The sequence below is a fragment of the Rhineura floridana genome, chromosome 6 (assembly GCF_030035675.1).
Source record: "Rhineura floridana isolate rRhiFlo1 chromosome 6, rRhiFlo1.hap2, whole genome shotgun sequence".
Lineage (NCBI taxonomy): Eukaryota > Metazoa > Chordata > Lepidosauria > Squamata > Rhineuridae > Rhineura > Rhineura floridana.
The window spans coordinates 54304522-54319096 of NC_084485.1; the positions used below are offsets into that span (position 1 = coordinate 54304522).

At 41.2% G+C, this 14575-nt stretch overlaps 1 protein-coding gene across 3 annotated transcripts; it reads left to right on the forward strand.

The window, feature by feature from the left end:
* Positions 1–1108: 1108 nt before the first annotated feature.
* On the forward strand, positions 1109–13310 carry SIKE1 (suppressor of IKBKE 1). 3 transcript variants are annotated; one of them, XM_061631918.1, is made up of 6 exons: positions 1109–1421; positions 1886–2054; positions 2172–2277; positions 4657–4799; positions 6600–6713; positions 11082–13310. In XM_061631918.1, exons 2-6 carry the CDS (start codon positions 1896–1898, stop codon positions 11199–11201), a joined length of 642 nt encoding a protein of 213 aa, XP_061487902.1. In that variant the 5' UTR covers positions 1109–1421; positions 1886–1895; the 3' UTR covers positions 11202–13310. The 3 variants fall into 3 exon arrangements, with proteins under 3 accessions (XP_061487902.1, XP_061487903.1, XP_061487901.1); XM_061631919.1 differs by having other exon boundaries at positions 1109–1417; XM_061631917.1 differs by having other exon boundaries at positions 1110–1391.
* Positions 13311–14575: the final 1265 nt, after the last annotated feature.

Consider the following 14575-nt stretch of genomic DNA (forward strand, 5'->3'; position numbering starts at 1 on the left):
AATCGTGAGCTTCCTGTTTTGCTCTGTTTTTACAGAAAGTAGCATTCTTTTAACATTAAGTAAAGGCATACTTATAACAGGTTAAAATCCTAACCCCACATACCTGGCCATTGAATTCAGTAGACATGGATAGGAATGTGCTGTTGAATACTGTTTTTAATTTTTCTCAACATAAAAGCTTTGTGCCGGGTGGGACTCCATAGCAGTTTGTAGAGAACACTCCAAGTTACTATTTTTGTTGTGCAGAGATGCCATTGATCATGCAATGCGCAGGTAGCTTTGGGCTGGGGGATCCACTGGCATTTCATAGAGGACTGATACGTGTATGATTTGGTGGTCCAAAGCATATTTTGGGGTGGGGCTCCCATTCAGTTATTTTTTTCTACATATTTTGACTGTTAGTGCACATAAGTCCCCTTGACTGTACCATGTGCTCTCAGAAAGCTCTCAGCAGGGCAATTTCCCATGACGTTTCATAGAGGACACTTTCCTGTATGTGTGGGTGTATGATATATAAAAAGTATATTTTGGGGTGGGCAGCATCAGTTTATTTTTTATTTTACATATTTTGGCTATTTTGTTGGGCACAAATGCCATTGACCATGCCATGGAGCTACAGAGTGCTCTGCCTCTGAGCCAGGCAGGATCTAATACTGTCTTGTAGAGGACACTCTCCTGTATCTATGAGTGCATGATTTATAGCGGCCCAAAATATACTCTGGGGTGGTCATCCTCAGTTTCTTATTTGCAATGGTCTTATGAAGTTATCATGTGTTTGTGAGCATTTCTCAAACATGATAGTTTTGACTGAATAACGTTGTTGTTGTTCTGCTTGAAGGGGAGAGTCTCCCCCGTCATGAAGGTATATGATGCATGATACGGAGTACTCCAATGTTTATTTTGAGTTTCAGGGACATATAAATTGAACTGAAATTCAGGTTGCAATCCAAACCACGCTTACTTGAGAGTAATCCCTACTGAATTGAACAGGACTTACTTCTGAGTAGACATCGTTAGGATTGCACTGTCAGCTTGACTTCTACTGGCGGGACCGCCCGTGCCTTTAAGAGGCTGTATATAACAAATCCTGCAGGTACAGCCTTCTCCTTCATTATTCCGTTAAATAAACCAAAGGAAGGCCTGCGTAGTCCCGCCGCTTCTTACCCAGCCAGCCAGCCAGCCTAGCCCAGCCCGCGAAAAAGGCTAACTGCCACCGGAAACCGGAAGTTTCTCGAGAGAGTTGTGAAGACTGACTTCCCTTTGGCTCAGAAAAGAAGGCAACTTTATACCGGAAGCTACGACCGGTGTCGGAGCTCGGTGCCTCTGACCTCTGCGCCCCCTAGTGTGCCTTCTACCCGTCGCGCACTTTCCGAGCTGGGATCCTACAGCGGGTGAGGAGAGGGCAGCGTGCGGATCAGTAGGTAGATAGGGAGGGGGGGTCTTCTGGGGAAGGGTGAGGCGCTCCTGCGGGGTAATCAGTGTGTATTCAGCGGCTTGTGGGAACGGCCTTATTGTCCCCCGACGACGCACTGCCTTTCTCCCATTATCTCCAGAGACTTCACCGGCCGGGGGAAGAAGGTGCTGCCTCCCCAGGCGGTCAGCAGAGCCCCCTGGGTTTCCTGTCCGTCGCAGGGCACGGACCTCCAAGCACAAGGGGAGTGTTAGGGGCATCTGTATCGGGTGGCCTTATTTTTACTCGTGTAGCTCATGTCCTCTCTCCTAGTACTCTCATGGGAAAAGAAAAAGAAAAAAGCTTTCCCCCCCCTCTCTTAAAACAATAATATATTGGAGACACTTCAAAGCTCCATATCCTCTTCCCCACTCCCAGCTAGGCCTTGACTGCTTTGGAATCTTAACCCAGTCCTCTCTCCTGCTTGTCTTTAAGTTTTCCAGTAATGGCCTGCACTATAGAGAAGATCCTGACAGATGCAAGGACCCTACTAGAAAGGCTGAAAGACCATGACAATGCAGCTGAGTCTCTCATTGACCAGTCCACCATGTTGCACAAGCAGGTTGCAGCCATGAAAGAGGCTGGCACCGCTCTTTCTCACAAGGTGAGTGCAGATCCAGCATTGGCATGAAAAGCTTAGATATGCGGGTTGGTGAGTAGAATGATATATGTATATTATTAGGCTTCTCTGGGTTCTCATGGAACATCTTTGCTTTACAAGTATCAAGAGGATGCAGCTGAGCTGAAGGACATGTCTAAATACAAACCTCATATTCTGCTATCTCAGGAGAACACTCAGATCAGAGACTTGCAACAGGAAAACAGAGGTGAGCATTGTGCTAATGATATAACTATGAGCTCCCAAGTGACTTGTATGGCTGCATACAAGACTACTGACCTAATTTCCTCACACAAAGTAGCATGTGGCACATGATGAGGACAGGGACAAATACCTTAAGTTGCACAGGCTAGATTATTTATTTATTTATTGCTGGCTGGCTGGCTGGCTTGCATTTGTATACTGCCCCATAGCTGAAGCTTTCTGGGTGGTTTACAACAATTAGATAGATTACGACAATTAGATAAAACAGACACAGTGTCTAAGCTACATTTCCTCTGACTGCGCTTACCACTTAATATTTGTAGCAGAGTAACCCTGTGCAGATGTATACAATGACATATACAACTACTTAAGGCAGCCTTTCCCAACCAGTGTGCCTCCAGATGTTGGACCACAACTCCCATCAGCCTCAGCCAGCATTGCCAATGGTCAGGAAAGATGGGAGTTGTGGTTCAACAACATCTGGAGGCACACTGGTTGGGAAAGGCTGACTTAAGGATTTGTACACCAAGAGGGTACAACTTGGTTAAAAAGACAGGCAGAGCAATCCAAATGCCAGGAAGCTGGTGGAGGGGGTGGCCATTGGAGGAGGAGGCAGCAGAAAGCTCCGCGGGATCATCCTCCTGCTTGGGAGCCACCGGCCCGGCTGAAATCTGGTTCCATTGGGAGCCACGTGCACAAGCCGGCCAGGAAGCACCAGCTCCAACAAACAGGCTTCCTGGGGAGCGAGCACTCCTTTTAGGCCACAATGGAGAATAAATGAAATTATTTTACTGCACCGGCCTTTTAGCTGGCAGAGTTTGCGGGGGGATTGGGACCCGGGGGAGGGGTCTGAATGCAAGGAGGATCTTGCATGAGTCCCCCCCCCGGCCCGGCTCCTTACCCGCCATGCCTCTGGAACACCCCAGTGTGGGGGCTTCCAACAAGCAGGTCTTCCACCAAGCTGGCCATCCCCAGTGGATCCCCAGCAGCGCTGGCAGGTTTCTGGCAGCACCATGGCGAAGGGCTGCTGCCAGCAGAGGCTGGCAGAGCTCGGCATACCTGGAAGCCTGTTGGCATAGCCTGGGCTCCATGGCATCCAATTCACCCCAGCCTAGTAGAATGGTGAGTTGGATTGCACCCATTGCTTTTTGTTGTTTAGCATATTACACACTGGCTATCATTTGTTACATACTACATAAAACTGAAGCCAAATAACCAACACACTAAAATTCTGGTAACTCTGGTGTTCTGGACATAAAGATTATTTTCAGTACTGATCCCGCAATGGATTTCATTCTTGGTGAAAGGTGTGATAATAAAATTCTTCTATCTCTGTGGTTTGCAGACATCCGACCACCCTAAATCATGTTTTTACTTGTACCTGTTTCAATTCTTTAACCTGATCATCCCCCCCCCTCCAAAATACAAAGTACTGAATACAAGGACAACCTTGGAAGTTGCTTTATATTGAGTCAGACCATTGGTCAATCTAGCTCAGTACTGTTTACACTGACTGGCAGTGGCTCTCCAGGGTTTCAGGCAGGGTCCTCTTCCATCCGTGCCTGGAGATGCCAGGGACTAAAGTTGGGACCTTATGCATGCAAAGCAGATGCTCTACCACTGAGCTATAGCCCTTCCGCAAAGTTTATGATGATGTGTTGCTATACCTTAACTCACCTTTTATGAATTTTTGGATTTTTCTTCTAAACATTTAGAAAACTTCAGGGTGCTGAGGTCAGTAAAATTTCAAATATATTCTAACTGATGGTTTCTGCTTAATGTAACTAATTTAGAAATTTAAGTAGTGCGTGTTTGGACGGAATCAACAACTATGTTTTTTGAAAAGCACTTTGCAACTTTTGTGTACTGTCATTAACGTACATTGGATGGATCAGCTCCTGATAGTATGAAAAATGGTAGCCACATTAGAATGTTCTAAGACTACCTATCATCTTACGAATGCACACTTAATGAAAATGTGTCTCATTGAACAAAGTGGGACTTGCTTCCAAGTAAATGTGCATAGGATTGGGCAGTAAACTGAATAAGCATAGAACATTTATCCAAAGTTTGAATCAGTCAATGGAGTACAGCTAAGGAAGTACAGACCAATACGAATGTGCTGAGATGCCAGAAAACAATACTTGCTATAGGAGAGTAAAAAATTGTGTTATGTCCAAGATATTTGGCTAAGAAAAGGTAAGGCTACAATTCAGGGTTTTAACAATTGTACGTATAGAAGTTGGAGAGGTGGGAGGTATGGGGAAGTTGTACAGCTTTACTGTGAAGTTGCAATAAGGGATTTTCTCACATTTTACTGCACCAGAAGAGCAAAATAGTGTTCTCCCTAGAGTTTGCATGAAATTTGTATTGTATTTTTCAGAGTTGTGGATTTCTTTGGAAGAACACCAGGATGCTTTGGAACTTATTATGAGTAAATACCGGAAACACATGCTGCAGCTCATGATGAAAAAAAAAGATGTGGATGCTCAGCCAGTTCTGAAAGTGCATCAGGCTCAGTCTGCAGTAAGAAATAATTCTATTATCTTCTTCCTGGAAAAAGAAGAAGTTGCCAGTAGGAATAAAAATGACACTTAAGGGAGCTGCTTGGGTGTTGTGATGTTTCTCCTTGCCTCTTTTGTATTTCCCTCAAGAGCCTCTTCTCTGAAAGATCTTCCTTCCATTAGTGCCCACAACTCAGAAGTGCCTTCTCTTTCTAGAATAGAGGCTGCAACTCAGCCACAAGGTACCTTCTTTAGAATTCTTATAAAGAAAATTATCTGGTATCGTGTGTAAGCCATATTGCAGTTGTTGGTGACTTCAGTATTGCAAAATGCCATGAGATACCTTTAATTAGTTTTGTACTGCTCATAAAAATACAAATTAGTTACAAGACCCAGAAGATTCTCTCCCCCCACCCACCCACACTTAAAGCAGTCAGTACACTGGAACTAGTGCTGTCAGATTGCAGCCAGAAGATGTGACCTGTCCCTTTTAAACGTTCTGAAGTAGCAGGAAAACATGCAGCTACTCTACTTCATGCCCCATTCTAATATCTGCATATGATGTCTCCTCTGGAATTTGTTTTTACTGCACAGCCAGTTAAGGGAGCCACTACAGGAATATGACAGAAGGCACTACAGAGCAAAGGACAAGCACCATATTAGAGGTGCAATATATGGTAGCACTTGCTCCATTGAGGGAAGGATGAAGACATGGGGTGGTATTCAGTACTAGTCCTACTCAGAGTAGACACACTGAAGATTAAAAACATGACTAACTTACGTTCATTTCCATGGGTCTTCTCTGAGTAGGACTTAGTTGAATACAACCCATGGCTCCTTGGTACACTGTACTTTGACATTTTTTTTAAAGGCTGGATTGGAATACAAAATGAAAGTTTATCATTAGTTTTAGAATAGATTTTGCTTGCAAAACACATTTTGACTATACAGTTCTCATGGCATATATTGCTAAAAAGTGGAGTTACATTGGGATGGCTGATAGGTCTTGAGATTTAAAACTAGTTTTAAAATGCTTTGCCTTTCTGATCATCAGTTTGGTTGTAGTTAGTATTTACTGCACCTTGCATGTCTGTATAGTTAAACCTGCAATATATATATTATGTACCTTTACTCATATAGTTGACAATGTAATTACACTGTTGAAGCAAAACACGCACATGGAGGCTTCCCATATGACTCAATAGAGTCTTTCTCCCTCCCATTTTATATGCATGCATGGGTTACACACATACACCCAATGTGATCAGTTCTTATGAGAAACTGGAGGACTGTGCCATCTAGTTTCCAGACCTCCCTTTTGGCAGGATACAACTAACTTGCATACATTGCCCAGAGGTAGAGATCTGATTCTGCCCAGCTCCCATGTGTCCTGACTTTCTTTTTCCCATAATGCTGTCTGTGTGTATATATCCATGTTCATGCACCGGTGGAGGGGGAGAGTAGGCCTGTGTGAAAGCCTCATAGAGGTACTGCTCCCTAAGTGGATATCAGCTATCTTACACAGATATCTGTTTCTAATCTTATGTGATGTGAATGATCGGCATTTTCAGGTGTTTGGAATACTTGTCTCTCCCCTCCCCCTTTCATATCCTCCTTAGGGTTTTTTGTTCTAGTCTGCATTTCTAAGCTTTTGTTGCGCATATGACATGTGGGTCTAGTTAAGCCTAGCTGTGTTGCCCACTGTATTCCCCTTGTTGACAAAAGCAGTAAGTAGGAAGAAAACTCTCATGGTCTGGCTTGACTTGTTTTACTTTTTATTAGTGTGTTCTATTGGTAATTTTGCTTTGAACTCTGTTTACAGGAAATTGAGAACCAAATAGACAGGATTTGTGAGATGGGAGAGGCGATGAGAAAAGCTCTTCATGTAGACAACGACCAGTATTATAAAATACAAGAAAAGCTAGCACAGTTAGAGGTAAGATGCTGGAAAACTGGAGTATGGGATAGAAAGGAAGGAGGCTTGTGCCTTACATTTATCAAAGGGTTCTTTCAGCCTGCAAGCCTAAACCAGAGTTGATTCTTGATCTGTTAAAAGTTATTGCCTGCCTTTTGAAGTCCTGCTATAGCCTGCTATACAGCTGATGGGATAGGAAAGCTGGCAGCTGAGCGACTTTAGCATCAAGAAAGTAGAATCTGTACGTGTAGAATGCACCTCTGCATCAAACCCCTTAAAACTACAAGTCAGGGAGCCCCTAAAACTTGGAGTCAGGTTTGAATACTGAAAATTGCTTCACACTGATACGAGACGCATGAGCTTATTAGAGGGAAAAGGAGAACACTGTAATATGAAAAGATTGTTTCAAGTAGTTCAGGATAGCACTTGTAGAGCATTCAGTAGGACCCTACTACTTAGTACAGCAAGGAGCAGTATGCAACTACTGAAGCTTTCTTACATGATTAAGAAACAGTGGGGGGATTGGGGTAATCTTAGCTTCTCCCTCCTCTTTCAAAGTCAATAGCCCCTTATGGTTGCATAGGTAACTTTGAGAGTAGAATGGCGCTTTATTTAGCAATCAAAAGGCAAATAAAATGAATCATATGTTTCTAAATCAAATTAATACTTATCTGTACACTCTGATTATCTGTTTAGCAAAGATACCACTGTTTACTTCCATTACAGTTTTCTGGACAAGATTTCCCATGGATTGAGGCCCCTGTGCTAAATAGTATTCTGATGCCCTTCCTTATGATACATTTCTTTGCAGTTTCTATTGTTTTGTATTAATATTCCGCGTTTGAAATCTGTGCTGGTACAGAGTCAGTAATTCTGTCTCTACTGCTTTCCAGACATCTAGCATGTAAAGGTTTGTTAGAACTGTGAGGATGGTCACTGATCTCCTCTTATAATAAAGGAAAAGCCTGCATTTGGACTATAGCAGTTTTCAGAATGAGTCTGCATGTACTCACTTATGTAAACTTTCAGCAAAAGTCCTATTCTGTCTATTGTATCTAGAGTTGGGTGCTTAAGAAACACTGGGGATTGTATCCAAACCAGCATCAGCAGAGTTCTGCTGGCACAGCAGCACTTCCATTTCTTCTCCTCCTGTTGCACACCTCCACATTTCTCCAGATGTTAAGGACACATGGGTGGAGCTGCAGGAGAGAGGAGGGGAAGTTCTATTCTGCTAATGCACATCTCTTATGCTAGTGGAACTGGACCGTAGGATATTGCCTCATAATTCTGTAACAGGAAAAGCATAATTCTGTGACCAGCAAATTTATTGAAAGAGAGCCTTCTCCCTTGCTGCCTTACTCTGTTGCTACAGTCTTCTGATAAGACCCTCCTAGTAGTGCCACCACCTGTGACGTTTCGGTTACAAAGGAGGGCCTTTTCTGTGCTGGTGCCCTCCTTATGGAACCCCCCCCCCTCAAGCTTAGGCAAGTGCCAATACTGGTGATGTTTCAGTACCTTTTAAAATATTATTTTATGAATCTCATTCCATATGAATTGTCTTTCCCAAGAGTCTCAAGGCAATTTACAAACATACAGCTTTAACAATACATAAAAATCTAAAACAGACCTTTTCATCTAGCTGAAAAAGCTTGTTGAAACAAAACTGTCTTCAGTTGTTTCTGGAAAGTACAAATAGCAGGTGCTTAGATCTAGGAGCACCCCTAGACCGGAGGCTCCCAGATGGTGGTCTGTGGACCACCAGTGTTCTGCAAGCTTCATTCAGGTGGTTTGTGACATATCCATATTCAATATTCATACTAATATTTAACTGTATTTTATTTCTTCTTATATTGTATTTTATTGTATTATAATTTGAATTCCATGACATGCAAATTGTAATACAATATAAGAAATAAAAGATGCAATAAAAATATAATTAAAAATCGTACATCATCTAGCACAGCGCACTGCAATTGGTACAACAGGCATATTTGTAGCTGCCTGCCTCGGAGACTGACAATAAGGTATCAAACAGATGTAGCAGGATTGCACTCCCCCTGCCCCTCTCCCAATAAAGGTCATCTATTAGGGCTACCAAGAACAATATATTTATGTTCCCCGGCTTTTGCTGGGTAATTTTCCAGTATGTTTTTCCTCTTCCTTTTTAGTTAATTACTGCATTTTAAAACCTTGCCCTGTGATCTTGATGTTTTATTTTATAGCTCTTTACTAATGTGAAATGCAGTATGAAAATGCCTAAACAAATATATATGTAATTTTTGCAGATATGTCTACAGGTATACTTTACACATTTGTGTTTCTGCTACTTACTCACTCAGCCTCACACCCCACTATGTGAGATCTTACTAGGTATCTCCACACTTTCAAGCCTGCCTTCACAAGCATAGGGATCAAAGGTTTGCTTAGAAAAGAGTTGAGTTTCTTAGAATGCTAAATACTTCCCCCATTGCCACATCTTGTGCTGCAGTGTTTAAAAATGAAAGACACATGGCTATGGCTACAACATATTTAGCACACTGACTAATCAATGTATTTGAATATTCTTTGCTACAGTATCTCCTGTAGTGAAACTTTTTTCCTCTTAACAGTTAGGATCAGAAACAATATAATTCACATGTCCTTCTGTAACAAGAGCCAGTGTGGTGTAGTGGTTAAGGTGTTGGACTATGACCTGGGAGACCAGGGTTCGAATCCCCACATACATGAAGCTCAGTGGGTGACTTTGGGCCAGTGACTGCCTCTCAGCCTCATAAAATTCATAGGGATGCCATAAGTTGGAATTGACTTGAAGGCAGTACATTTACATTTCCCCCCCCGTAACTTAGCTAGTAACTAAGCCAATAGGCCCACATTTGGACACCTCCCTCCCATTCCAGGGTGTCAGATGGGGTAGTGGATCTGCCACTACTCTCCACCCTACTCTTCCCCAGCTCATTTGGATTGCTCTGACCTGCACTCAGTCTTTCTGTCTCTGCATTTATGTTCAGGAAACTTGATTTAAGCAGACTTTTTTGTTAGCCTTTTTGCCTTCTACCCTCAGCTGGATCCCAGCTATTAATAATAATAACAATAAATCAAATTGGGAATAATCACTGCCACCACTCCAAATGGTTGCTTAATAAGTTATTTTTTATTATTTGCATTTCCTGTTTAGCTGCCTTCTAAAATGTAAATGTACTGCCTTCAAGTCGATTCTGACTTATGGCAACCCTACGGATAGGGTTTTCATGTGGCTGAGAGGCAATGACTGGCCCAAGGTCACCGAGTGAGCTTCATGACTATGTGGGTCTAGGGAATCTTAAATATGAAGGTCATGATACAGGATTGTTGTAAACCACTATCTCTTTTAAAGTCAGCTCACCCAACCTAAAATATGAGGATAATAACACTAGAAAACTTTTATACAGGTACAGTTTAAAAAATTGCATCCCCAGACAAGAAAGCCTTAGTTTGAAAAAGGATGACTTTTAGTCTTTGTTTCTACTTTCTTTTGACTGGGCTGGGGGTAAGTGAGACACATACTCCAGCTAAATTAATGCTGGATTTATCCTGAAATTAACTCCTGAATTTCTGTATGAACAGCTGTCCCTGATTATCACTCTTAAAAAAAGATAACCATGACATCAACAATACTAGTCTACAAACAAAGGATCTGTCAGTCTTGTAGCATGGTTTGGCTGTATGCTTTTTTTTGTTGTGTGGAAGCAACTTCCTGGGGAGGTTTAACAGGAAAGCATTCAGGATTGGACAGATGTGTTCTGCCTCTCCTGGTAATCTGGACCAATCAATACCTTAAATGGCAAACTTATAAAAAGCCAGTCAGGGAGCATTATGTTAACAGAGTTTCACTAGCCCATGCTAATAAAGGATAATTTGATATAAGCACTCAAGAATTGAGCAATTTAAATTGAACATACGTAACACCAATGGGGTAATCTTGACTTGGCTGAAGTGTTCTTGTAATTCATTTAAAGGAAATTCAAGGTTGGTGGTCAATAAATAACTAGACAGAAAAGCTGTATGTGTGCTTGCTAGGTGTTCTTGTTGCCATGGTAACAGAGATGAAATACATATAAGCCCCAGGCTGAATCCAAAATGGGAGTCTGAGCAGTTCTTAAAATGGATGCTAGCATACCAAGCTGGCAACTAAGTCAACATGGCCAACATACACTTAATATAGCACAACATGTGAATGCATTGGTAGAAAATGATCCATAAATCGTTACATTTTCTATTGTGATTAGTACACAACTTTGTCTACTATATACTACATTTACTGAGGGACTGGGTTTAGTATTATCTTTTATCTTTCTATATCTGTCACCACCTTAGCTCATATGTTTCAAACTGTTTTTATTGGGTTTACAGCTTGAAAATAAAGAGTTGAAAAAACTATTATCAATCAGCGGAGAATCTATTGAGGTGAGGCAAGAAGAGTTACCCAACGATGCATCTCAGTCCACAAAACAGCTGCCTTTGAATAGTTGATCTCTGAAGCTGGTAACTGCACGGTTGGAAAGAGTGTGCTTCTTTTCCAAACTGTTCTTTTAATTCCCTCATGTGTCCTCTTGGGTATCGTTCCGGCCTTTCACTATAATATAGAGACTGTGCTTTGTGGTTATCTGTTGAAATGACACCCTTTGCAGGCTAAGTTTTGCCCTGCTTAATCATGCAGAGACATATTTGTGCAGCTAATGCCTTCTCAGGGTTCTCCTTGCTTTCCAAAATCTCAGTTGCAGAACAATCTGATCATTTTGGTATTTCTATTGTTAAGTACATTTCTTTAAAAGTCAAGGCTTTTATCAGAAAGGCAGTAGAATAGTCTGAACGGACTTTATTGCCTTAGAATTAAATCCTGCTGATGTCAGTGGGATTTACTTCCAAGTAAATGCCTAGGCTAAATTGTCATGCAAACTTTAGGCACTCCCATTCTTCATTTGATTTAATTAACAGCCTAAGCAGTGTTTGGGCTCCATTTTTTGTTTTATTTCAATACAGATTGCCAAAATTATCAGACAATAAACATCAAGAAATATTAAGAATGCACGATTCTCTGTAAAAGTATTTTCTGAAACTCTACAGTGCCTACACAGAGAGATCTCCCCATAGGGTATAATATAACTGTGTATTTCCCTCCCTGTCTAGCGGTATGCACAAGCCATTATGGAGCATGGTAGGTTAGTGCACGCCTCATGTATCTAGTCCTCTTTTTCTCCAACTTAGTTAAGGAATCTGAGCCTATATATCTTGACTGAGCAGAGGGGGCATGTACAGACCTCCAATTCCTTGTAATGGGTTGTCACACTGAATGTTCATATGAAGGCTGGAGGTGGGGGGGGGCAACAAGGTCTCTGTTACATCTTATGGAGATTTTTCTGTGTGCGGGCACTACACTTGCGGGGAGAAGAAATCATGCCCTACATATGTGTTTACATACTACCAAAATTATCTGGAATGATACTTCTAAAAGCAGTATTCTTTGGAACTTCATGATAAGTATTTCAAAAGTTACTCTTTCTGAGATAATACTAAAACACTGCTGTTCCAAGAATTATTCTTGAAATTATTCATTATTGCTAAGAGATTACTTGAGAGTTCAGATGGGTGCTTTGTGGAACTTCTTTGTGTGCTTTATTGAAGAACTTGTCTCCATTCTGAAAATGTAAAGGAAAGCATTTACCAGATAGATTTGAAGACAAAAAAAGTAAATTATAAACTGATTGTATAGGAACCCAGCCAAGTCCCGTATTCATCTACAGTGTTCTGAAGTTTGTGCTTTTCCTTCTTGCTTGCAGACTTGCACATCCTCATGTCTGTCAGATTCTCTGTTTCACCATTGTGCTTGTGACTGTAGAGCTAGAAATTGAGAGATGTTTAGTCTGTGTGGTCATGTATTTGTATAAATGTCTGTGTCCTCATAATGCTCTTTCAGCTTGTACAGCATATTATCTATTGCAAAGATTTCCCTGCTGGGAAAGGAGATGTTTAAATGTTCCTGCCTTCTACAGATGAGGTTTCAGAGAAGGAACTGTGAACTTTACATGCATTGTCTGTGGTTTTTGTTACTGTCAATACTGACCTGAGCTTGAGGCACAAAAGTAGTCACATACATGCTTTCCCATTTATCTTCTTTCCCAAAAACTGTGGTGGGGAAGAGAGTCAGATTTATACTTTAAATTCATCTTTTGATGTTTTAAAATCCTTTACACTCAGTTTTACTTTGAGAACTGAGCTGATAAAAAGCTGCTGCTTTTGTGCATTGTGCAGATATGACCTAATCAGCAGGACAGACTCACCTGCATATCATAACTTTGCAGTGTTATGCCTTAAATATATGCCATCAGTGCCCCCTTCAGAATCAAACAAGCTCTTGTGATGAGCAGCAACATGTGCTCAGTCTGTGCATAGACTCTGGATTATTTTCTTAAATGCCCTTGTAGGATGTTACAATGTAAATACGTAAGTTACAGAGCTGTTGTGCTGTTGTTTACCATCATGTCTGTCTGCTCTGATGAGTGAATTCAATGTTCTCTTTACCTCTCAGGTTATTAAATATGTATATTTGCTCATTTTCTTGAAATAAATGTTTTGAGGCAATATTATGTGTTGTAGCATTTTTTGTGGACACGTTTTAGTGTTGGTCAGTGCTTACTGATTAACTGCTTGACTGTTACAGGTTATATTTTGTATATTTACCTGTACATTAACTTTAATAAAGGAAATGCTATAACTTTCACAAACTGTAACTATTATTAGCTTTATTAATCACTTGTCACCTGAAGGTCTCAAGCAATTTACAATACCAATAAAAACAAAAATACTATAAAAACAAAACAGTGAAACACCCCCATACAGCTCTATGATATATGTAGACTATAAATAGCTGTCTAATTCTGATTAAACTTTTAAGAATTCCATAAAGCCCTGTGTTTAACTTGGTGTAACACTTAGTCAAACAAAACTTATACATTTACCTTTATACATTAAAACAACAAGCAAAAGACCTAATTTATAAACAGCTTTTCTCTAAAATATACTCTGACATACAAGATAAAATACAGTAAGTAAACACAGTACAATTCAAACTTATTGTTTCAAAAGTGCAATATGATATATGTCTACTGAGAAGAAAATCCTACTGATTTCATTGGGACTTTAGGTAAGTATGTGCAGCACAGCAGTGTTAAAAGGCTAAAGCATTGATGGGGAACCTTTTTCAGCCAGAGGGCCACACTTCCTTTTTAGCAACCTTTCAAGAGCCACATGCTAGTGGGTGGGGCCAGAGGCAAAAGTGGGCAGAAGAACAGATGTAAGTTTTAACTTCTGTAAACAGTGGGCTAGTTTCTACACACATACTCTCTCCATCCTCCATCCCAATAACAGGCATTATTAGCATTTAAGGATACATTCCAGCCAGGCAAACACATGGGGTGTGAGGCAAAGCCTGTGAGGGGTGTGGCCTGGTGAGAGTTCTGAGGGCCAGATAGAGAGGCCTGGAGGGCTACATTCAGCCCCCTGGCCTGAGGTCTTCCACCCCTGGGCTAAAGCAACAGCAATGTCAATCAAAAGTTTACTTAGTAATGTGTGTGTCAATATAAGCAGAAGGCCTTTTGATATGAAAATGCCTTCACCTGCCAATCAGAGCTAAAACAGGGAGGTCCAGAGAACAGAGGCCACCACAGAGAGAGCCCTATTTGTGTCATGTAAAATACAACATATATCCCTTGCAGATATAACATTGTCTAGTTCACATTAACTAGACAATGACCCCTTCACCATCTGTAATCTAATTTGAGATGCAACTGATGCAAAACATGCCACCTACCTGGTAACTTGTTACACCTTTGCCCATAAAAAAATGA